This window comes from Chroicocephalus ridibundus, chromosome 11 (genome assembly GCF_963924245.1).
Source record: "Chroicocephalus ridibundus chromosome 11, bChrRid1.1, whole genome shotgun sequence".
In the NCBI taxonomy this organism is placed as follows: domain Eukaryota; kingdom Metazoa; phylum Chordata; class Aves; order Charadriiformes; family Laridae; genus Chroicocephalus; species Chroicocephalus ridibundus.
This window is the reverse complement of record NC_086294.1, coordinates 995,130-1,019,832: the sequence shown is the minus strand read 5'-3', so window position 1 is coordinate 1,019,832 and position 24,703 is coordinate 995,130. Positions and strand designations below refer to the sequence as shown.

The 24,703-nt window shown below is 48.0% G+C and overlaps 1 protein-coding gene across 2 annotated transcripts in view; it reads right to left on the bottom strand.

Moving 5' to 3' along the window:
* Nucleotides 1–3,153: 3,153 nt before the first annotated feature.
* Nucleotides 3,154–24,703, bottom strand: part of NRG2 (neuregulin 2) — a 173,379-nt gene continuing 151,829 nt past the window's right edge. For both annotated transcript variants that reach the window (XM_063349234.1, XM_063349233.1), the window contains 6 exons: nt 15,019–15,042; nt 10,751–10,853; nt 9,698–9,821; nt 8,268–8,395; nt 5,386–5,610; nt 3,154–3,938 (listed from right to left, as the gene is read on the bottom strand). In XM_063349234.1, coding sequence (XP_063205304.1) covers nt 3,281–3,938; nt 5,386–5,610; nt 8,268–8,395; nt 9,698–9,821; nt 10,751–10,853; nt 15,019–15,042 — 1,262 coding nt within the window. In that variant the 3' untranslated portion in view covers nt 3,154–3,280. The remainder of the gene's footprint in view (nt 3,939–5,385; nt 5,611–8,267; nt 8,396–9,697; nt 9,822–10,750; nt 10,854–15,018; nt 15,043–24,703) is intronic.

The following is a 24,703-nucleotide window of genomic DNA, read 5'->3' as shown; positions in this document are numbered from 1 at the left end:
TGTGTCCAAAAGTTACGTGGCAAATGTCACCCAAATCAGGACTTGACCCTACCGCCTTTATCCCCAGTCCTAGATATTTAAGACCTCCTTTGCACGTTGCTCTTGGGTCACATGGGCCCCTCGGCAGGAGGGCAGGGTCCTTTAGCCTCTCACCTTTTGGGAAATCATTGTTGAGATGTCTTTATTCAGGGGGAAGTGATGAGCCCTCTGATCTGGCTGGAGTCCCCACAGCATGTATGATGGATGTTAGGGGTGGCCTGTGACCCAGTCACGTCAGCTCCAATGCAATGGACATCTTGAGCGTGTTGGAACAGAAGAAGCCCAGGCTGTGGGTGTGCTTAGGCTGGCCTTCATCATGGGCATCATTGTGAGGACCGGGGAGTTCTCTCATGCCTCTGTGCATTCCTATGGGGTTGACTCAGACCACTCTATAGCAGATCCCTCTCCTACTAGGTGAGTTCAGCTGGGACTTTTGGGCACCTATTCATCTCACTGAGCAGGAACAAGTCAGTGGGGTCCCCACTAGACTGAGCTATGGGTGCAACCGCAGGAACTGTGCGTACTGTGAATACACCGTATTCTCAGTGATTTCTCTACATGAGGGGTACCCAGAGACACAGACTTGCCATGGAAGAACTGAAGAAGGAACCTATTTTGTGGGTGGGCAGATGTTCCATGGTGGCACAGCACTTGCAGAACTGGACCCAACACATCTCCACTCTACTTCAAACATAAGAATCAGTGCCAGCATGCGAAGCTCATGCCATGCATCTTGGCCTTTCTTGGCACAACAGACAGCTTCCACGTGTGGGGTGAAGGGGGATCTCCCGGACTGCAGGTGGAGAAGGAATGGCATCCCCTCAGGAGACATGTGGCATCCACTCACCTTAGTGAGCCTCCACGCCTAAGCCCTGCAGTGAAGGTCAAACGTCCATACCAGGTAGAAAAACGTCCACCTCTGGATCTCTAGGGGCATAAAGTTGTTTATGGAACCAGACCATCGTTCATATGTGGAGAGGCTGAGAGAGCTGGGACTGGTCAGCCTGCAGAAGAGAAGGCTCAGAGGGATCTTATCCTCGTGTATAAGTACCTGATGGGAGGGAATGAAGAAGAGGCAGCTGGACTCTTCTCAGTTGTGTCCAGTGACAGGACAAGAGGCAATGGGCACAAATTAAAAAATAGGGAATTCAGTGTGAACACAAGAAGACACTTTTTTTGCTTTGAGGCTAACAAGCACTGGCAGAGGTCGCCCAAAGAAGTTGTTGTGTCACCATCCCTGGAGATACTCAAAACCTGACTGGGCACCATCCTGGGCAACTAGCGTTGAGCAGGGGAGTCAGACCAGATGACGTCCAGAAGTCTCTTCCAACCTCAACCAGTCCGTGATTCTGTGTATGGTACCTGTCACAGCTCCCCATTTGCCCCCCAGATTGCCTGAGATAAATGCAGCCCACAGCTTGTTGTTTCTTATTTTATTTATAATATAAAAAATGTTCAAGTGTTAAACAGTCGAGAGTTCTGACATTCAGACAATCCAGAGCAAACTTTGACAATCATCTTATGACAAATTAGCAGAGTTTTCTATCTGACCCCATCATGGGTGAGGAATAGAGGGTTTAGTTACTTTATTGCTAAAAGTTAAATGAAATACACTGTCAATTGTTGTATTATCTTCTCAGTCACAGCTTCACCATGCATCCAATCTACAGTATCTGAAATGCAAAGGACATGCAGAAGTAAAAATATAAAAAGAAAAAAGTCAGGCTACAATGTAAACAGGTTTGCTGCAGAGAACTGAGGAGAGAGGGGCACTTCCATGGGGGATGCTCTGCCGCCTGGACACGCAGGACTGTCTCTTTGCGCCACAGAGCCAATGGCCAGAGCTGCTCCGAGTTCGGAAACATGACGTCCATCATCGATGGCAGGACGTGACGGTGACACAATTACAATACACGGCACGGCAGTACAGAGGAATCTGCTCACTGGGCTGCCCCACCCAGGGCCCCCCCTGCCCAATGCAGGGGCGATAAGTGGGGCCAAAAGTGCTCGGGCTCCTGCCAAACCCTGGGGCAGCACGGCCGGCAGCTCTCTGGCTCGGCGTCCAGGGCGAGCCGCGGCCGTGCTGCGTCGCAGGGCCGCACTCCGGGTGTCCTCCCAGTGTCGCCTGAACCGCGGCCGAGCACAGCACGCAGGACGGCACAGCCCCGGCAGCCCTACGGCACTGCAGCACAGGGCACCACGGCCAACGCCGCACCGCGGCTACACCGCACGGTCAAGGGGACGCCGCGGCCAGCACGGCACCGGTATGGCAATGCAGCCACGGGGCGCCGCAGCTGAATGGAGACCGCCCTGTTGGGACCACGGCGCAGTGCCGTCTGCCTGCCAGGGCTGGCTTCAGTGAACTGGATGCAACCGTACGTAACGGGGTACTGCTCATCACGTTCGTGTGGGTGTCTGCCCTGTTGGACTACAAACCTGTGCCGACCCAACTTCAGACCCACGGGTGAAATGGCCAAAGGTTGAGAGCTATATTGTAAGGGCTGCTGCTGCTGCGCGATTTCTTTTTCTCTTCCTACCTGTGTGGCAGAAGAAACATTATTTCTGCATTTCAGTATGGTGCTGTTGGGCTTCTTTTTCTCCTGATTTAAGCGAAAATACAAGTATTTCATAGGGCAAGACAGATCCCCGTTAGACATGATAATGGAAATGCTCCCACTCATGTCCCAACTGTGTGTTTAAATGATACCTTAAAGAATAAGATCATTAATAGCGGGGTACGGGGCAAAGTGGCGAGGCTGTTTTCTTCCAGCGGAAGAGCGCCCTTGTGACAGGTTGTCTCCCAAACAAAAATCTATGATCTTAAAAATGCTACTGAAACAGAATCCTCGGCATGAATCCCAGCACTAGCATACAGCAAAAGGCACCACGATAGTTTTGTTTTCTATTTTTAAGTAGTCAAAAATTGGCCCACTTTTTTTTTTTAACTTTATTGTTTGTTTTCTTTTCTTCTTCTTTTTTTTTTTCTTTTTTTTACTTTTTTTTTCTTGGAAGCTGTAAATCAAGACATTACATATAAATAGAGATTCCCTATAAAAAAGTCATTGCCGTTAGCTATTATAAGACAACTTTGCTAAAATGAAAATAAAACATTTTATTTGTTATATTTTTTCCCTCTTTTATATAAAATAAAAATATTTATTTTTGTTTTGTTGTGTCTCGCCTCCCTCCTCGGCCTCCTCCATGCGGGTTACGTCTGCGGGCGCGCGAGTCTGGGAGGCGCCTAGAGAGGATGCGGGTCCGGTTTGGGCGTCGTGTGCGCCAGGCTGCTGCGCCCGCTCTCCGTGTGCGCGCTGTGTCTGCCGCAGGAGTAGTGAGTCCGGCTGTCGCCCGGCCGGTGGAGCGGGGGCGACTCTGTGTGCGCCGCCTCATTGTTCTGAGTGCTTAGGAAAGGGGTGCTCTCGGCCACCAGCTCCTCGTCAGACTCGCTGTAAGAGGCGCTGCTCAAGGAGAAGGAGTCCCGGACGGCTCTGGCTCTGTGAGGGACGTGCCCGTTCAGTTTGGATTTTTTCCACCGTCTGTTGCTGCTGGCTGTTTTCTTTGGCTGCTCTAGCGCTGTGACGTACTCCTGCGTCGTCTCGTACTCGTCGTCCTCCGTGATGCGGAAGGGGCTGGAGGGCAGGCTCCCCATGCTGTCGTTTAGGTAGGTCTTCCTTTGGTAGTAGCTGTCGTACCTCTGCGTGTCCTGGAAGGGGAGCTGGTACCGCCGCAGGAGGGGCTGCTGTTCCTCCACGCGGAAACTGATGGGGGCCGCCGGCGGCAGGGAGACGGCGTGCGCCGAGTTGGGGGAGGTGATCTCGAAAGTGGGCACCTGTGTGGCCATCGAGTAGTGGAAGTCAACAGGCGACAGGCGTGCTGGTGTGGTCAGGGCCGACACATACCTGAAAGAAGTAACACCTCTGTTTGGACACTGCACAACCCCGCAAACCTCCAGCTGTGCCTGCGCTCTGCCGAACACCTGGCGCAGGGACCCATGAAGTCCCAAGTGCGCCTGGTCCTGGAGCTCGGCATCTCCCGGGGGACCAGGTGGAGGGACCTCGCACCACCGTGCTGAGGGAGGAGGAGCTGCTGCCTTCGGTGGGCGCTTGGGCGCTGTGCACCACGCATCCCAGGAGTGCCTCTCCCCAGGGACTCGGTATGCAATTCCCACCCCGCATTGCTGCAAACCTTGCAGCATCTGCCAGCAGGCTGAGTCAAGACTTCCCTCCCTCTCGTCTGCCTGCCAGCTGCTTTTCTGTTCCCCCTGGAGCTGCCAGGCTTGTCTCCAAGGAAGGTCCCTGAAATGCCCTCCCCCTCCTCAGGCCACAGATGGGGAAAGCCTGGGCATTGCTTCCTCTGACTGAGCAAAAATCTTGCGTCTCAAAAAGGCATCTACCCCTTACATCTACTCTAGTGGCAACGTCAGTGCGGCAACTCACGTCTGGTCTAGCCCCTCTCCAAACAGCCCTTCCTTTGGCATCACTTCTTTCTAAGGAGCAGATTTCATTTCCTCTCGATAGTCCCAATTGGTGTCATCTCACTCGTTTCAGGCTGACCCGGCTCCCTGCCTCATCCGACGCTTTTTTACCCGTGCGTCTTGTGAAGTATGAGACCTCCGTAGGAGCTGGGTCAGCCTGCCTGAATGGACGGGGGGACGGGAATGAGAGAGCAAGCAATGCTGCTTATCTCCTCTTCCTTATGGACAAGTCCCACTGCCTTGAAGGGTAACTGCCTGAAAGTGGCCACGTGGCCACCCAGAGTTGCCCACAGCTACCCACAAAGGACTGGAGCAAGGCTGGAGACGTGCTTCTGCACCATGAGGAACCAGACCCGGGAAGGGATGACTGTTGCTGCCTCGCACTGGCTGATGGTGTCTCAGCTCTGCAGATGCTTTCCCCCGAAGGCTGGGTCACGCAGAACCCTGTCCCAAGGCTGTGCCCACATACGGCACCCCGGGCCACCCAGGACTACGCTGAAGATGCACATCTTTTCCACATGTATCTGAGGGCCAGACTCTGCTTGAGCTGCCAGCCCACCAAGCTGGTGCTCTCAGACAGTTTTTCTTCACCAGTTGCTGACTGCAGCAAGGTATAGTCCGCTCCTCTCATTCCTGTGCTCCAAACCTACTTTGCCACCAGGTGAGCAGGGTGCAAGTGCTTGCTGCTGCCCCTACCAGAGTGGTCTCCTGGGGTAGTGGCTTCCGCTGGTAGGACCAGAGCTGGAGTTTCTCCAGTGCTACCACAGGACTGCAGCTCTAGGGCTGGGCAGAGGCAAACATTTTTGTGTCTGGCACAGAGGGCACAGCTCGCCTCTGCTGTGCCAGGGCGGCACCAAGCAGTGGGGTCTGACCTCTCGCTGTGCGGTGAGTCCCGCAGAGAATCCACTGAGTCACGATACTGCGTCATGGGCCTCCGCGAGTCCTCAATGCAGAAGGCGGCCCCGCGGCGAGCCCGTGCCTCCACGCACGCAGGGCTGTTGCATTTACTGGTTCCCACCGAGGACAGCATTATCCCAGACTGGGAATCTGAAGTCAGGCTCTCCGTCCGCTCCAAGCTCCAGGTGTGGCTTTCATGTCTGTGGACCAAACCCCATATGGACAGTGAGCAAGGAACCCCCACCAAGGTCTTCTCCAAAGAGCTGCATGCAGGCACAGCTCACACTCTTTTCTGCACTGGTGTCCCCTCCTCTCTCTCACTAGGACACAACTGGCCAGGGATGCCCAGCTTCCCAACCTTGCCTTTGATTTATCTTTCTTTACTACTTCTTGGAGATATGATCGAGAGCTTAAAGAAAGACAAATTGGTGTATACGGGGTAACTATCACACCACCTCCTGACAGCTGGGGACAGGACAGGACAGCCTCTGGAGGGAGGCCAGGGCAACTCTGCTTTGTGCTTGCAAAGTGTTCTGGGTGTGGAGCAATGCACCGGCCGTGCCAAGGCAAATCCGCAAAGGATCTTCAAATGTGCCATCTGCATTGCCAAGTGACAGACCCATCAGAAATGCTACCAGAAAGGACCCAGAAAAAAAACACTCAAAATTACTTCATCAGCAGCAGAGAAAAGCATACCAAAGGTAGATCTAGATGTTCATTTTCCACTGGCTTATAAAAGATTTTGGTGGCAAAACACTTTCAAGGTGCTAGACAAAAACTATCATGTGTTGTCCAGACCTTCCTGAGCACTTGGAGCTCCACCTGCCCTAGTCTTGGTGCAAAGAAGATATCCCGCAAGGACTCACTGGGACCATGGGCACACCAGGGGTCCCACTCACGTCACGGCCACCAGGCTGACCCCTCTCCATAGCAGAAACATGCGATCCATTAGAGCAACAGCTCTGGACTCCCAAACTGCACCAGGTGGAGCTGTGCTGGCAGAGGATTTTGGGTGGGGGTTTGCAGAGGAGAGCAGGCCTCATTAAGACTTCCCAAGAACTTGTTAATTATTGATGGCTCCAGGCACATGCTCGTCTGCAACCACCACACTCATTTATAACTTCAAATGGCGTCCTCATTAGAGGCGCTGATCGAGTAAAATAGAGCCTGATTATGCCAGTACTTTGCCTCTGGCATGACTTCAAGAAACACCTGCTCACTGCACTTGACTCAGGAAGATTAGGTGGCAGGTAGCCAGGACCAGAGGCTAGGCAAGGTAGGTGCCTCCCCACAGCTGTCATGTGTTATTGCTGCCCTCCAGGCACACCTCTGCGTCTTCAGGAGGCGCCCAGAGATGGCCCTGGGGTCCCAGGACTTTGAAGTGAGCATGGAAGGCCAGCAAGGCGCAGCTCTGCCGGCACAGGAGCCTCTGTGCACCTGGCTCAAGCTTGCACACAGATAGCCTGGGTTGGGCTGCAGCGTATGAATTAATAAAAAAAAAAACAACTGGAAAACACACTGTCTAGCTCACCAGGGGTAGGACTTCCCTGGACAAAGGTAGTAATTTCCAGCCCAGAAAGTCATTCTTGGCTCCCGCTCTACCTGTTGGAGGTCTAGCCGGAGGAATCTGAGGCGGAATTCACCTGAAAACCTACGTTCAGTATCTGAAGTTGATCTGACGCATTGTACACCGAGAGCACTTGCTCATCCCTGATGAATGCCTGAACCCTGAAGAAACCTGCCAGGGGCCATCTTTGAGCTTTAGCTGAAAGGATTCATTGCTTCCTGGACGAAGGGAGGCAAACACATCAGACCGATGAAGTAAATAAGCTGGGACATCTTTTGCTTTATAGATTCAATGCAATGTGATCTATACATCATTGACAGGCTGTAGATATGGCTGCCCTGCACCTCACTGTCACCTTTCAAAGGCAAGTTCTCTCCTAGGGAAACACCACCACTTACTGGAAGAAGCACAAGAGCTGTGTAAGAAGAAGAACCCGAACATGCAAACTTGAAACAGCACAGGACTTTTTTCTAGAGCATTTGAAGGACTTTTCTGGACATCATAAAAATAGGAAAGTGCCATCTGCAATTTAAATGCTCTCACAAACCACAAGAACTTCGTCTTCCAAGCCATGCTGCTCTTCCCCCAGTGGCTATGCTGAAATGTAAAAAAAATTATGCCTCTGCCTGTGTACCAAGAATTACTGGCACTTTTCTGCTAGACCCAGTTTTCCTGAGATCTTCAGCAAGACTTCCAGTGAAAGAGGTGCCACCACCTCAGAGGCTGAGATTCTAACGCAACTTTCTGGACTGTGATAAACTGCACAGGAGGGTTTTCTCTGGTGAAAAACTTTGACTCCCAAGTCAAACCCTAACTTTGAGGAACTGGTAAAGACATTTTGTGGTATTTTGTGTACTTTGCCTTTCACAAGGCAAATATATTCTGAATATACCAAGCATGAAACAAATAACCTGTGTGTGCTTAATGAATGATTGCAGGTGTCCAGTGTGGTTGCAACCACAACTTGCAAAACCTTTCCTACATGCATCCTCCCGTTTGTATCTGTGCAAAGCATGAAAGCACAACTTAATTTCCTCCTAGTTTCCAGCTATGTCAGCGCTGCAGGTTCCTGCCGGCAACTCGCTGCATGTCAAGGATCACACCTTTCCACAGCTCTCACTAACTCGCTGTGGAGCCCACAGTGTCAATATGGCCTGTATGCCAGCGTAGTGCCAAACATCAAGTAAAAACAGAAAGGGAGGTGAAAGAAAACCTTTTGCTAGCTTTGAACCTTACAGCATCCTAAGGCAAAGAGTAGGAGAAAGTTCGGGGGAAAATGGCATACATCACCTCTGGCTGGACGTTGGAGTGGCTGTGGAGCAGTGATGAGACGGGGAGCAGGAGTGACTTCCCGAAAAGGTTGTCTCGGTTTCCCTTCGGATCACATGCTCGGTGGCAGAAACATTCTTAGAAATATACTGTAAAACAGGAAGAATCACACAGATCAGCTACCAGCTTGCCAATGCTGTCACAGCCAAATTCGTCTGACTTGATCATTTCTGGTGAAATCAGATGACGACTGAGAGAACCCGGCAGCTCCGCGCCCCATGGAAAGAGACAAGGACGCTGGAGGCTCTTCTCTCTTCTCCGCCCTTGCACTTTGAACACTTTGAAGAAGGGCCGTGGCACGGGGACTGCAGAAGGGTATGAAGAGCCACGGGGTCACCCTGAGGACAGTGGTATACCACGTGTAGCTACTGAGCAGAAAAGCATCTCCGCTTACGGGAGGTTATACACCCAACAGAGCACCAGCAAAAAGACAACCACGTGAGATCTGTCGGAGATACGAGACCTACAGAAACGCCAGGTGTAATCCAAATATTTATGCTGAGATATTGCTCCATCTAACAAGAAGCACTGCTTTTCACAGGGACACTAAGCTCTCTGGGGGAGTCAATACTTTGCAGCCAGAGGGCTGTGGTTCTTAAAAATTTCCTTTCCCTCTTCCTTCATGGCTGGGATTCAATTAACATCCAAAGGGTGATCCAGCAGCGCCCGTAACTGATTCATTGTACTCATTTCCATCAGTACTTCTTTTTGTTTGGCTCTGTCTCCTGCCTCCCTTTTCCTGACCCCTTTCAATGTCTTGGTCCAGCGAGGCACCTAAGCACAGTGACAGTCCGATTGAGTTCACGGAGTTTGATGGGAATCTCATGTGACTGAAGTCATGAGAGTGGCTGAACCACCCTTCTGGATCTGGTCCTAAATTCTTAGATCGTCCTCATTGGTGTGATGCTGACACCACACCGGGACATCCCACCTTGCCCAGGCAACTCTTGGTACGGTCAGGGGGGCTAACGTGGTGCTGACCAGATCACCACGACATGCTTCAGTGTAACATGGTCACTGCGGCGGCTCTGGCCACCGCCACGCCGATCACATTTGTCATGCTGCAAAGTGGGGCTTAACAGGACAGTTTAATAAACAGGAAACATTGTGAACATCTCTCTTCGGGGAAAAGAGGACCACGCTTGATTCACCAAAACAAGCCTGTCCCAAGTGCCCTAGTCTCATCCTGATCTTCAAAGTAAAATCACATTTCCCTTCAGATGTTGGTTTTGGAAATGTTTCTATGCAGAATCTCATCTTTTTGTTCAAGTTTGTTAGTGTTTTGCTCCTCACTCCGCACACAGGTGTGTAAGCATACACATCCACGTCAAACCCCTGGCAGAAAACAGGCACTCAGTAACATGCAGGGAGATGGAGACAAAAAGTCTTACGTCAGCCATTTGGATTTCCTCAGGATCCAAACGTGGATGGCTTGGACCATTTGCAAGGCTCCTGTTCTGATGGGCAGGGCACATGTTCTGCCGTAAATGATTATGCATTTGTTTTCTTTGTTTCCTTTAAAACAGAAAGGAAAAAAATCTATTAGGAAGACCTATCTCATGGGGGCCTGCCCTCTGAGACACCTGGGGGGCGCAGATGATAGAGAAGGCAAGTCTCGGACACACTTGATTTTTCAATGTTGTTTGTGGAAAGCTGCAAACAGGAAGAAACAACGCATTCAACATTTGCCACCTTCTGCTGCTTCTTCAAAAAAAGGTGAACGTTTCTCATCGTGGGCAGTTTGGGAATCTGGGTCCAGGGTCCTGTTTCGCAAGACAAGGCCAAGCACAATGCAGTGGACCCATGTGCACCGTGGCACTGGGAGCGGAGGAGAAAAGCAGGAAGAGGGGAAGCGGGTCCTGGCTTGGCCTTCGTGGCAATGCACTTGACCTGTCCTGCATTAAGCACAAGGTGGCAAAGCCTACATGTGCCCCTATCAGGGCACCCACTCCACAAGACCTGCCGTCTCCTGGGGGCACCCTGAACTGAGGTGAGGTGCCGGCTAAGTAAGGTGCTGTCCAGGCAGGGAAGGCTGGCCTTAAAAGAGGACCCCAAGAGACTCTTATTCCATCAAGATTGCTCTGAAAGTCCCCAAAACGTACATAGCTGAGGCAGCAGCTCCTGAACAACAGCCCAGTCTGCTTCTGCTGTCAGGAGATGAGCTGCTGGCTTGGAGGCCAGCTTTTCCCGGTAACACAGCATCACCTGCCTGGGCGAAACGATGCTGATTCAGGGCATAAGTAAATGGCCCCAGGAAAACATCCTGCTCAGACACAGCCTGGTAGATGGCTTCACTGGCCTCCTTCAAGAGACCTTCCTGGGAATATCACAGCACAGGGTCTCCGTAAAATAGCATTTGGGTGAAAAGCATGACAGTGTGAAGCATGAACACTACCACTCAGCAACCTCTGGCCAGTTATTGTCTGATAGCCACCCATACTCACTTGGTTTTACAGTAAGCTACCACACAGACGATGCCCACCACAAGCAAGGCAACACAGATTCCTGTGATAGTTAAAACTCTCTTCTGGTAGAGCTCTTCCGCTTCTGCAAATGGAGAGAAAGAAACTAGTTACAAACGGGCTCCAGCAACAGGGTTGTGTCTGGCTGCACAGGAACCAGCACTGTGTGTGGGTAAGATGGAGAACAGGGCTCGGTCCGACCTCCTACCAATCCACTGCCCGTCTCTTAGAGCTGCCCCAAACCTGAGACCAGCTGGCCCAACCTTACTCACCCCTCAAGAGACCTTCACTCCTTTCGTCTCTCTGCACTTGTGCCCTCTCTTGCTCAGTTGTTCACCCCTTCTGCGCTCAAACATGCTTCTCTCTTTCTCTTCTTTTCCCGCAGCATAGCTCGGTGATTAATCTCGAAAAGCCCCACGACTCTCCTCTCCCTTCCAGCAGATCCCCGCTTCTCGGTAACTTAGTAGCCTACCAAGGAAGTCCCCGAGCATCCCCCACTCACCACGTACATGCACGCCCTGTGATGCTCTCATCACAGGCTCTCTGCTCTGACGGGCTCAGAATGCCTTTGCCTTGCAGCGGCTGCATGCCCTGGAGCTCGGCGGTGTGCTACAAACCACCGAGCAACAAGCCCCAAAGCATGTAGGTGCTGGAAGGGACATCCTAAAACAGTCAAAAAGCAGAATGAGGATGGAAAAGTGATGGCGCATCAGACAAAGAAAAGGGAGTGAAGTAATTAAAATACAGTAACCAATTACAGTTATGGATTTTTAATGAAACCCTAGGAAGTGATTAATTCCGTTGCACCAGGTAACTCAGATGCACACACAAAATTCAAGCAGCATGCTGCCGCTTCTCTCAAATATCACCACTTGTCACGGACCACCTTTCAAAACAGAAAGGTCAAGTCACTTGCTTCAAAACCCAGCCCATGCTGGAAGTGAGTTAATTCACTCACGTTAATCAAAGCTCCAAGGAACGCTAGGAAGTCGCTTGCAGTGCAACTGAACTACACCTCGGCTGCAAGCGCAGGGCACGGACACCTCTTCCTCTGTGGCTACACCACAGCAGATGCTCTTCTCAGAGACATCCAGCAATCTCCACTGAGATCAGCAGAGGCAATTCGGTTCTCCAGCTGGATGACTGAAAGAAGGATTCAGCGCACAGCTGCCATGAGCATTTTAGTTCAGCGTCTATGAAAGATGTCCTCCTGCCCCCATGCTGTGTGTTAATGTTAAAGTTATTGGGGTTTGTGACTTCTTCAATGTTCGTTGAAATATTTTTTCACATAGATTAGGCAATAAAACTCATGCCATGGTTGCTGTGCTCAGTATGGTTCACCATGCCACACTAAATACCTTGAACGGTCTATACGATACCCTCAGTGCTCCCAAGCAATGAAATACAAAAACAGAAGAGAAACAGGTCTGGTCGCAGAAATCCCTGGGACTAGACTTTAGCAAAAAAGTGAGGGGGAAGAAATTAAACATTCCAGATAGATAACTGAATATTTAAAACCAATTTCACCTTGCCCTTTTAGGAAGGAAAAAGCATTTTTGGAAGAAAAAAAAAAAAAACACTAGGAAAAATGTTCATCTCTTTTCATTCAAAACTCTCAAAATGGGAATGAAGAAAGATTTGCTAAACAAGGGCTGAGAACGATGCATGGAGATGCAAAACACAATCAGCAGATCTTGCTTCATGCCTGTGCTGCAAAGCTACAGTTTAAAGAAATACATTTCCGTCCGTTTTGTTCGTGCTCTGGCCTTTGGCTTCATGAGGCACTCAGGGTGCGAGGGCCAGAGCCTGTACAGCCTTGGACATCCCATAGAGCAGGTTTTGGGTGCTGGCTGACCTTATACTCCTTGTTCTTTACTACAAGGAACCAGGTGGAGCTGGAATGGGGAAAGAACTCACTCTGGGGTGAAACACCTCCTTCAGCAATGTGTTTCCTTTGCATGGGTGCCCTATTCCAGGCATCAGCAACCATGGCAGACAAGTTTTCTTTCTCTCGCACACCTCTGGGACCTGGATACCAGCTGCACAGCTCTTTCCTTCAGACAGACAGGAGCTTCAGAGATTTTATCAGAATCAGGAAATCACGTCCTGTTTATGGATGGCACCGGGCAAGAAGTTTGGACCCATGGACCCATCCACCAAGACAATTTTTTCAAAGATCCTTCACCAGCTATGGGTTTTGCTACAAAGACTTAAAAAAGTCCAAGCATAAATCATTCCATTTGAATCATGGAGGAGGGAGAAAGAGAAATAGCAAAAAATATGGCTTTTTTTTTTTTTTTAAACCTATTACCCACATGACAAAATTTTTTGCCCAAGGCTCAAATCACAGCCTCTGTTCTGGTGATCATGTCGGTATGGGACCCTGGCTCTGGTATGTCTGACTGCCCTGAACCTTCGCCCGAATTGCATGGGGCATGTTTCAGGTCACCAGAAACGCAGATTTAGCCCCTCTGTCTTGAGCTGACAGCTCTGCTACGTGAAGCAGTGAAGTGCAAGGCTCTGCGTCACTGCTGCAAAACTGAAAATTAAATGACCTGCTAATAGCAATTTAGCTTGGCTCCGAACATCTCATTAAAGCTGATGCTCGATAACACAGTATCTTCATGTTGCACAACAGTAACAGAAAGAAAATAAGAGAATGCACACTACAATTTTGTATTGGAGGAGCTAAGATCCTGGAGCAGGACTTGTCCATTTGTGTCTCTATGCTCTACAAACACCACGTCTTCATCAGCAGCATCGTCACTCTACAGCAGCAAACGCTATGAACAAACCATATGGTGCCACACAGTGCCGACAGAATCACAGTCCAGCCATGGGTGTCACAGCAACGCATGAAAGCGAGAGACGAATGACAGAGAAGAGACGACTGCAGACTGGGAACAGGATGTGTGCGGTTCTGTGATGACATTGAGAATGGATGAGGAAAAGGACAAAAGGTCAACAAAAAAGGGATGTCAAAAATCCTCAATTTTAAGGTTTATTTAAGTGTATTAGCATTAGCAGCACCACTTTCTCTGAATCACCTGACCACAAAATGCATACATTTTCTGCAGCAGGGAAGAACTGCTGGGGGATACACACCAACCCTGGAGGATCGGGCATGCAAAAATCAGAGGAGACCAGTTTCTCCAGCTTCAACTAGTGCATGTCCCTCCACCTCAGGGACCTGAGAAGACAATTTAGGATCCAGAAGTGAAAGACTGGCAGCCCCATCCCTCTAGCAAGCGGAACTGAAGCGTCTTCATGTGAAGATCTGCTCTAGCTGACATTGCCCAGTCAATGTTTTTACGTTAGGTGATAACGATAAATCTCTCCGCTCTCACCTGACCAAGCCCTTGCTGAGGTTGGCCTGTACACTCAAGGGAAACCTAGCCTCAAGGATTTGATTTCCAAGGTGCTTACTCAAGAGATACTTGATACATTTCTAAAAGCAGACTGAGGAGAATGAAAGAAAAATAATATAATTACGAGCAACTGGGCAGGAGCCGGTAATTGCCCAAAGCGGGTGTTTTTAAAAGCATTTAAGTTACTGCGGTGTTTTTCCAAACTTCAGCTTGCCACCATGATACTCAACATTACACCCTCCGCTCTCACGGGAGACTACTGACTTCCCTGGGCTTGCTGTTTTCCAGACTAACTTGTCTCATGCCACCTTTCTTGACACAATTCTTGACACGAAAATAAGTCGCTAACCTTTGGAAAGAGGAACAGCAAAGCTCATCCTGACCCTTCATAGGATCCAGTGGAGGTTAGTGCGTCTAGGATGGCAATTCGTAGATAAGCCCTGATCTTCCTAAAACTTGCCTTCCCGTTCCTGGAAAACTTGCCTGCCCGTTCCCAGGTGGTGCCTGCTGGCAACCTTTTGGATGGACACAAACTCCAGCTTTTCAGTTAAATACACAAAAGCATGTTGAATGAGGAGACGTATGGCAATTGTAACATCCCAGTCACGCCACACACACCAGGCTGCTGCTTGAAACAAAGAAAAAAGTGCTGCTAAAAATACACGTGCATTTTTATAGGTTTACATTTAGATTTTGTGTTTTGCTTTGTTTTGTTCTGTTTCGTTTGGTTTGTTTTTTTTTTTTTTTTCAATCCAAACATCTATCTTGGTGCCAGGAAAGAGAACAGAACAGCTGATTTTTCAATCATCCCATTAAAGCCATAGATATAATGTGGGCAGCTCTTAATGGCTTCTGATTAATAAATGAATGGTTGTTCCATACCCTTTAATTCAAATCCAAGATGCTCTGCCAATGCAGAAAGAAGACAAGGAAGAGAAAGAGAAAAAGAAAAACAGGTCTGTCAGAGATCTCTAACATACAAACACACTGTGCAGTTACAGCAGGTTAGCTTTTCCGTAGGCTCCGCAGCAGTTACACAGAAGGCAGTGTATGCTTCAGAGCATTTAAAATTCCCACCAGAGCTTATATCTTATGTAAAGAAAGACCCAAACAAATTGCAGTGGAAGTTAATCATGAATTCTTTTAGTTAATTATGAATTCTTTTGAGATGAGCCATGTTTTGTTAGTACCTGATATGGAATTCACAGGTTAGGCAGGAAAAAAAAAAAAAAAAAAAGAGTAAAAAAAAAAAAAGTACACTGGTTCTCAAACAACTCCTGACAGGTCAAAACACATAGCGACTGCATGAACCTGGTAAAAACCATTCTTTCACTTTCTACAGGCAAAATGTGCCCTGGATGGTTTCACACGCCCCTCTCTGCCTGGGGGCCTGTGCGCCGAAGACGAGCGCTGGGCAGACGGATGTGCAGGCACTTGCTCGGGGCCCCGAGGCCTGCCAGCACCATTCTGCTGCCCGCGACCTCAAGTCTGGTCTCGGATGCACAGCATCATCTGGCAGCATTGCCTGTAAATCACCTGACGGTGTGTCAGTCGCGCGAGCACTGCTCTCGGCGGTACTGATCCACAGTTGGGCCACTGATGCTGCAAGGGGGTAGTTGCCCGGGCAAGGCAATGAACCCCTTGCAGATCTAAAAGTGCGAATTGCACTGAAGGTTTCCCTCAAGTCTGTGATGTTACGAGTTTCACTTCTGCTGTGGTTCTGCGTTGTTTTAGAAATAACAAGCAGGCTGAAAAAAGCACAAACAGAAGCATCTGCTTTCAGGTTCACAGTCATTACAAGTGAGATTGCAGTTCGTCTTGCAGAGACAGCGCTAAGCAAAGTAGTTTACCTAATGAATCAACAACACAGTTATCCAAAACAGGTATCCTGAATTTTAGTAATTTACCTGGTACAGGCCTTACCTAAAGACAGTTTTTCTTACATAAAGTTCTCCATACTTATCACTGTACACAAAAGCGAGCTCGGCTGTTCCCGATCACCGTACACGCAAGATTATTTGCAGCTTGGGGACGTCTAGATTTATTTACTGTATTTTCCATAGGAACTGCTTTTTGCTGCACAGAAATATTGGCTTTCTTTTGCAATGCTGTGCAAGATTTAGGCAGGGGGAAATTAGCACTAATCGTTACGGAACATGAAAACACAGTTTTCTAAAGCAGGTTCTTCTCTTCAAATCAATGCTGATGTTTGGGGGTTTTGATGGGGGTGGGGGGGGTGTGAGCGGAAGTTGGGGGGGTTGGTTTTTTTTTTAAATTTTGTACAATTTAAAGGCCACAAAACCTGGCTGCTCTCTGCTTCTCATCTCACATTTGTGCAAAAGGAACGTCAGACTCTACCATGCATTGCACAGTCATTCTGTACAAGTTGCAGCGACACGGACACCATGTGGTGGGCAGCAGAGAACCAGACAGAATGCATTCATCCTAAACCTCTTGGTTATCACATCTAACCAGGACTTTTTCCTAAGGCATGCTATCGTTACGCACTCCCTTTCACCTGACAGTATGAGAAATGTGTGTACGGATACATTAAATTTCATCTATATATCTGCGCTATTCATTGATTTCATAGCTGCATGCTGCCTACACTGCCACATTTCCTCCCTGTTCCAGGATTTGCTGCAACATCTACAGCTACAAATGGATGCAATTCAAAACACTTTCATGTTTTTTTTTTTGCAAACTCAGAAATGCCTGCGCAAACGGAGTACCTGAGGACCTTCAGCCTTCCCACTGTCCCTCTCACATCAGAACTGCGGTTTCTTTTGGCTTCCCAACCCCACGGAGCAGATGCCAGACAGATGGCTCACTGCATCTTAGCCACAGCTTCCCCAAGCAGAAGAGGAACCACGCAACCCTGCAGCAGCTGGAATGCATGTGCCTGCCTGTGCCTACAAACCCACCAGTGGCTTTGCAAACAGAGGGAGCCTTACCCCAGCCTGTGCTCCTGCATCTGACGTTCATGGCCACTCAACACTTCTCTATCATAATTTCAGGCTGCAGACATTGCTACCGTATCACCCGTAACTGAACTCAGAGAACAGGGAGCCACCTCCCCCTCCCCTGCCCAGGAGGTCCTCCCAGCCCGGACAGGTATTGCTTTCTGTGCTGGGACAGGGAAGGAGGAGACGCTTCAGGAGCAGGCTGGGATTTGGAGGGTTCGTCTCTTCTCTAAAGAGCAGACTGTTTAAATTATTCAACATGTTACAATCCAGAGGCTAACGAGATGACTCCAGCTCTGGGAAAAGCATTGCTTCAAAATATAACCATTCTGCGTTCAGCAGAGGGGTATCATCTTCACAAGCATGGGTTACCACATAATGCACGCCTATTTTGTATCAACGACATACCGCTTGCTAGCAAACATGCTTGAGAAATCAAAATTTCTCCTAGAGACAACAATCTATTTTGGTCTGGAGGAAAAGGTATTTCTCACTGCTTACCATGTTTGAAAGAAGTCTCCTTTGCTTTTTTAAGAGGTTGGTCAGGAAAAGTAACACATTGTTAAAAGCTTTGGGTTATATTTGCTGCTAGGTGGAGAAGGTGCTCAGCATGACATGTAGCACCTGCACTCTGTCTTGTTCAGTCAACCTGCATTTTACTCACCCTCCCAGTTAGACTGGCAGTCTGGCAGACTTGGCTGCTGGGGACGACTAGAAGCCTTTGGGCAACCGTCCCCTCTGCAGCCATTAACCACACAGAGGGAAGCATGAGGTCCAGGTAAGGCCTCCAGCTCCTCCAGACGGGGACTCACTCCACGCTGATAGAGGCGGTTGCAACGGGGAGGTGTACGGTATCCCAGGCGTGTGGCAGAAGGAGCCTTTGGGATAGCTAAGATTAAATGGATGAATCCCATCTGTAGAGATAAACTGACACATGCCAGGAGTGCTGACAGAGTGCAGCAGTACTCTCCAACCCCCACCGGGCAAGCTCCATTGGAAGCAATACATCCAGAGGCTACTAGGCAAATAAATTACAGTGAGACAGAAGTGAGACTGTAGCTCTAGGCTGAGGAAGTGGGCGTATTATTTTTCTCACATCATCAGCCTTCCGTTGCTCCCTAGTCATGGCCAGGAGCTGGGCCGAACACCCTGAACGGCTGTGGGACTCCCAAAACTATTTGAAGTGGGGACTCGTTTTTTTGGAAAATCTCATTCGGAATGTGCCTGCTGAACCTTTCCGAAAATGCTGGACTTAAGATAGAACCCATTCTTCCTAATGCAGCCATCAGCGTTAAGGAAACAGTAACTACTGACCTCTTTAACGCATTACTCTGCAGTATTTAGGTTACTTCTTGTACCTAAAAGCTAAGCTAGGCTCTTCTGTGTTGATCCCAAAGGAGACGGGACTAGTAGTTTGTAAATGTTCAAACACCTAACTACTGTATGTATGACAGAAGGCTGTCCAACAGAAAGGCAGCGAGCATGGGAGAGTTGAGGAAGGGAAAAAGGGAAAAAAAATATGAGAGAGATGACAAAAATGTTTCATTTTGACACTCTTTGCCCCAGCTGCAGCACATCTGCATGGGATTCAGGTTGGATCCCATCACCCAGATTGGTACCACTCAGCTGTTCAAAGCAGGGCTTGCAGAAGAGTCAAGCGATGCATGGACCTTACACTCAAATCCCCCAAACGCCTTGAAAAAATTCAGCTGAAGTGGACTGAAAGAAAAAATTCAGTTGGATTTAGGTGCTACCAGAAGGGCGGGTATTCTGTGGACCCACTGTCACAAATTTTGTGGTGGACTGTTTTCTCATTATGGGACAGAAGACAAAGTCCTACACTTACTTGATACGCAGTGACTTCGTGACTATCTTTTTCTCTATAATGTATTTTTACTTATTTTAAAAGATGAACAGACAAAAACATTTAATCTAAAATATCCTTATAGGAGTAACACCTCAAGACAAGATGGCTCTCACTGCGCTGTAGATTTATGGGATGATTAAGAAGGATAAAAGCCTTAGCAAACAGCTGTGAAAACTGGGCCTGTGGTGATGTGGACTTCAGGATGCCCAAGAACATCATGAAGATGTTTAGTTACCGTATGCATTATTCCCCCCAAACACACTTGGGTCCCCCAGGGGGCTATCTGGGCCACAGAGCAAGCTCCAAGGCATGAAACAAAGTGCAGAATTAACATCTGAGGACCAGCAAGACAAATTATTGATAATAAATTGTACTGACGGGAGAAATACTTGCAGCACCCTGGTCCAGGCTTTCCCCAGGGGGTACAGAGAGCAATGCAAGACAGCCCTGTGATGCTGGGGACAGAGGACACCGTGCTCATGTTAGAGGCTGGGCAATATGTGGGATCTCCAGGTATGGAAAACTTTCCATAAACTGCACAGCCATTTAGCTTGTCCAGTACTGTATTGATAAAAAAAAAACCAACTCGGTCGGCCTCAAGAGTCCAGATACATAACAACAGAGTATTAGCAAGCTGCTGTGGATTAGCATGCAATTAACTTTAGGACATCCCAAGGGTAACCTGTACTGCTGTCCAGGGGAGAGGAATAACTCTGTTATGATAAACCACAAATGCCCTGTAATTACCCAGACACACCACAGCATAGTCATCAGCCTGTAATTAAGTGGTCAGTGGTTATCATGTCATTGAAAGGAAGCCGCGGAATGTTTGTGGAATTTAAAATGTTGCTAAATATTGTTTTAGGGTTCAGATGAGTAAGAGGTGGAGGAGGAAACAGAAAGGCAGGTATAAAAAAGAAGTATTCTTCTGTTTATCATTTTTATATTGCAATCGATGGGTAGGAAGCTACTGCTGAATAAGTGAACTGAAGTGAAGTGAACAGAGAAGCTGAAATTCAGATCTAGACCTTCCCAGAAGAGCTTCAAATGGTACATTTATTCCTCTGCTCACAGGGACACTCCACCTCAGTGTGAGGAGCAAGCGTCCCAGACGCACCTGTCAGAAGGATCACTTTCACACGTCAGCGTGATGATCGACAGTCCTCCAGCTGCAGCCTGGTGACTTCAGAGCAAATGGGACCAGCCCTCCGAAAAATAAGAAGCCTCTCCCCCGATAAACCTACACTGCTCTGCTTCCGTGATGGTTTAGTCAGCAGCGCTGGAGCCAGTCGGTGTGCCACCGTGGGAACAAGGGATGCTGCTTCCAGCCCAGAGAGCCTGATACCGACACTGAGAGTAGAAAGTTTATGCTTCTCTGGCTGGAAAGGCTCTCTGAACGCAATTTCCTTGGAAGGAATGACTGATGGGAAGACCCAGACATCCAATCTACAGGAGATGTGTTATGGTAGGGCAGGGATCATGCTGCTGAGATCAGTACACGGATCACACCCAGTGATGGTGCAGTGCACGCTCAAGAACAGATGGTGGTTCTCATCTCGGAAACACCCGTGCTCATCATCTGCTGTTGGAAGGAATCTGTACTGTCTGTGCAAGGGAAATGATTGATCAGGAGCCAGACCCACGGCACTAAACTTTCGATGGCTTTAGTTAGGGAGCCCCGGGAGACATAGCAAGCTGTGAATTCAGGATACACTTTCTTATCAGCATCCACTGCAAGCCGAATTGACCAGATAGATAGCCTGTGACTGCAAGACTCCGATTTCTCAGCTCAAGCTCTTCTCTTCCATGTTTCCAGATGACTACACTGAGTACCATGCAACAAGAGTAGCTGTCTTTCTCCCCTTCAAAAAAGGGATTTGATGCCTGAATAACAGGCTCCTAGGGAAGCCCAAAGTTGAAGAGAAAGGCTGCTCTCCCAATGGATAGCAGAAAATGCTGCTCTGTGCTTCCAAAGCTGATCAGTAGGAAGACTCCAACTATGAATTAAAATTCAATTGGTAAAGAAACCAAGAATGAAATATGGGGTAAAACTGGAGAACATGCTGGATTACATTGTATATAAATGTCAGCTCTGCTCTGGGATATTTACAGGCAGGCTACAGATTTCAACTTTAATTAGGTCACAAAGTAGAAAATGAAAATATTTCACTAAACAAAAAGATGAATGGTGTGACATTTGTCCTCCAGATCAGTGACAATTATTTTGGGAGATGAATAAATAGCAAAGTCAAGATGAAATTTCAGATTCCACAGAAAAGGGACAAGAATAAACACAAAACTTCATCCCGAATTTCTAAATTGTTCCATAAATCACAAGTGGAAAGAATCCAAATGCACAGATTTAGGCAAGGTATAAATGTTCCTGCTCACGATGTTTAACCTTCAGTATCTTGGCCCCGCAAGGAGCAAAACAGCTGCCAACATGTTTTACAAAACCTTTACAACCAGCCAGCCTGGCAATTTATTAGTAAACTTCCAGAAGGGTTTTACAGAGACCTGAAAAATTTCATGTAGAAGAGAGAAGATAGAGCTAGATCTTGATCTGATGTAGAACAGGCAGCTATGAAATACAGGTGCCAGCACAGCTTTAAAAAAAAAGTTTCTTAAAAGGAAGAATGATTTTGGCTGTGCTTCTGTCTTCTGGAAAGAGCTGCAAGACATAGTTGTGACTATGAAGTCATATATGTGACTATGACTCTCCTGTGACCCAGGAGACAGCTGTCAATTGGGTGAGTCTCCAGTACCCACTAGAAGTTCTCATATTAGAAAGACTTCCCGACTCTTTCGTGATGTTGCTGGACCCGTGTGTGCCAGCAGAGATGAAGACCTGACTGCAAAGGCAATGGTCCCTGTGTACTGGTACTATGGATCCATTCAGGCCGTAGATCAACAGCTTGATGTGTTCTGTTCTCATTAGTGCATGGACAGCCAGCCAGAGACAGCTGTGATCTGTGACTCCGCAGGTACTCGTACCAGCGCTCCGGGAGAGATATCTGACAGCTCATCCTATGAGTTTGTACTCATCACCCTCAGCACCTCTGGAGGATGAGATACCGCATCCTGATGGCAGCACTGGAGTTCAAGTAGCCAAATGCTCATCCTTTGGTGCTGAACCCTCTGCAGTGGCTATGAAGGGAGCCTTCCTTTCTAGCACACAAGTCTAAAAGTCCAGTGAAAAAATAATGAGGATCTGGCTGCACTATTGCTGCAAAGAGTGGGGCAGGGAGCACAGGGGTCAGAAGGCAAGTTCACGGCATGGACTCAGACTGCCAGTATGGCTGGGTACTCCTTGCCTGCACGTTGCCTTCCCCGTGGCCAGGGTTAGGGAAGATTCCTGGTTTAGGTCACATTTTGGAGTTAGGATCTCCCAGTTCTGTGGTTTCATCGGAGTTACGTCATAACTGCAAGATCTAGTTCCTGAAACTAGCAGACGATGTGACTTTACCATCACATGTACAATGCAGTATATATATTAATTGTATCTGCAACCATAATCATATGGAGACATAGAAATATGAAGACCTTGATGTGAAAAATATTTTAGTAAGATGATTTAATGACTCATCACCCACGGAAATAATTCCCTATCTTCTCATCTACCAGGACATTCTTCTGTTTTATATAGTAATTGCGGACGTTCACTGTGCCCTCTGTTCACTGCCATTAGTTTTCCTTAAGTCTAAATTAAAACTGCTTCATATGTTTCTTTTATGTCCCTCAGCTATATTGTACAGCCTCTATAACGCTTTCCTCTTACAGATAGTTAAAGCCTAGACAACGTGATCCTCTAACCTTGATCCATCAGACAATTCCTTATGGGTGGACGGAGGAGCGTGCACAGAGACCAACCGAGATCAGTGAAATTTCACAGACAAAAGGGATCTAAACGGGTTTAAGTCAGCACATCTTAAGTCAGAATTCCTTTTTCTTCTCAGAGATGTACCTTTCAACTACTTTAATCTCAGCGAACATGCAGCTGTTTGCTCTGACATCTCTCCCTCCTTCCTTCCTTCTCCTGGTAGGTTTTCTGTTTTGACGAATGTGGGGAAGCCATCTGTCATACTGTCCTAAAACTGATCTGTGATACACAGGATAAAGCTCTGAAGTTTCCCCGTGAGACTTTGCCCATACTTACTGGATGTGGGATTAGTATGTGTCAGTGTCTCAAAGGCCCTCATCTGTGCTGCTGCCGCTTAGCAGGTTGTTGTCCGTTTGCTGGCCGATGGTAACCAACCGTCCACACACCCCTAGCCACTGCTGCGTAAAACAAACGTGCTGCCTTAGATCTCCCTACAGTATGAGCCTTGCTGGTAAACAGGCCATCAGGGTGGCTCAGACTAAGCCAGGCTTAGCGTAAAGGCAGGCTGAGAGAGCTGGCGTGGTCAGGTACCACAGGAGTGGCACCTTTCTAGGCCAGAGCAACGTTCTCTGTTGGCACTATGCATCCATTTTCTCAGAGAAGTAGCTGTTTTAGCATGCTTCGCTTTCTTTCTACAGTATCTCAACACATTTCCCATTACGTTTGCATTACAATGCACGGGAAACAAAATGTAAACTCCTTGTAAGCAGATAGGAAACAACCGCCGAGATACTTGCTTGGATTCTGCTGTTGCAAATTCCTACCAAAAGCAAATGCTATTCATCCAAATAAGGACTGAGCCGGGACAGACTGGGAGGCCTGCGAGCTAGCCCAATAATACAATTCCTAGTGAGTTCCTCTGTACCAATCTGTTAGAAAATAGCAACAGTGTGAGAACGGCATAGAAAAACCCTCCGTCTTTAACATTTTGTCTTCATTTTCAAGCAGTAGGGTATAGACCCAGAACGTCTGGCAGCTGGCACTCGGTCATATGGTTGTAACAGCAACATAAAGAAACATCCCCTGCGAGAAAATCTCTCTGAATACACCTGGTTTTCACCTTCATAACTGCAGTGGTCCAGCAGGTATTTTGGACAGAGAAAGCCAAATCTCCAGAGCTACCTGTCAAATAGACAAGGATAGCCTGAATGCCTACAAAACATGGGGAGTTTTACCTGAGCAAAATTTGGATACAGGTTTAAACGGGAGAGAGAGGAAGCTGCTCCCGGGAGAAAGATACACAACATCTGGCATGATGCTGGGACGCTGCACCATCTCCGTCTCTGGCCCAAATTCAGCAAAGTATCTTTTCAGAACAGCATCTTAAATTTAGTTTGCTCTGCAGAGACCCTCGCTCAGCCCTGGGATATACCTACTGAAAGTCATACTGTAATATTTAATATTTATGTTCAAGAATCTGAAGGCTCCAATCTAGGCCTGAAATCCTAAAATACCCCAAATGCATCTAAAACAACAGCAGCGTAGGTGTCATTATTTACTGTTTAAGTATCTGTCAAGTGCTGGCAATGTTCTCAAAACATGAATCAGGACAGAGCTATTTTATTTCCAGTGGAAATGCTCGAACCTCATTTAATCTGTTTCAGCTTTTGACCTGTCAGAACCCATATGGGATGAAGCACTGAATGAATTATAGAGCAACAGCAACTTCTACTGTGCCCTAATTGTTGATTAAAGTAGAAAGTAAGCTTCTGCACAGCCCAGACTCAAGAGAAGTGCCTTTCCTACTCAGAACAGCCAGTTCAGCGCACACTTTTCTGCAGTGTTGCTGCTACGTACATTACCCAGCTGTGACCTGAAAGTGAAAACAGCTATAAACACATATGAATCATCTTCTTA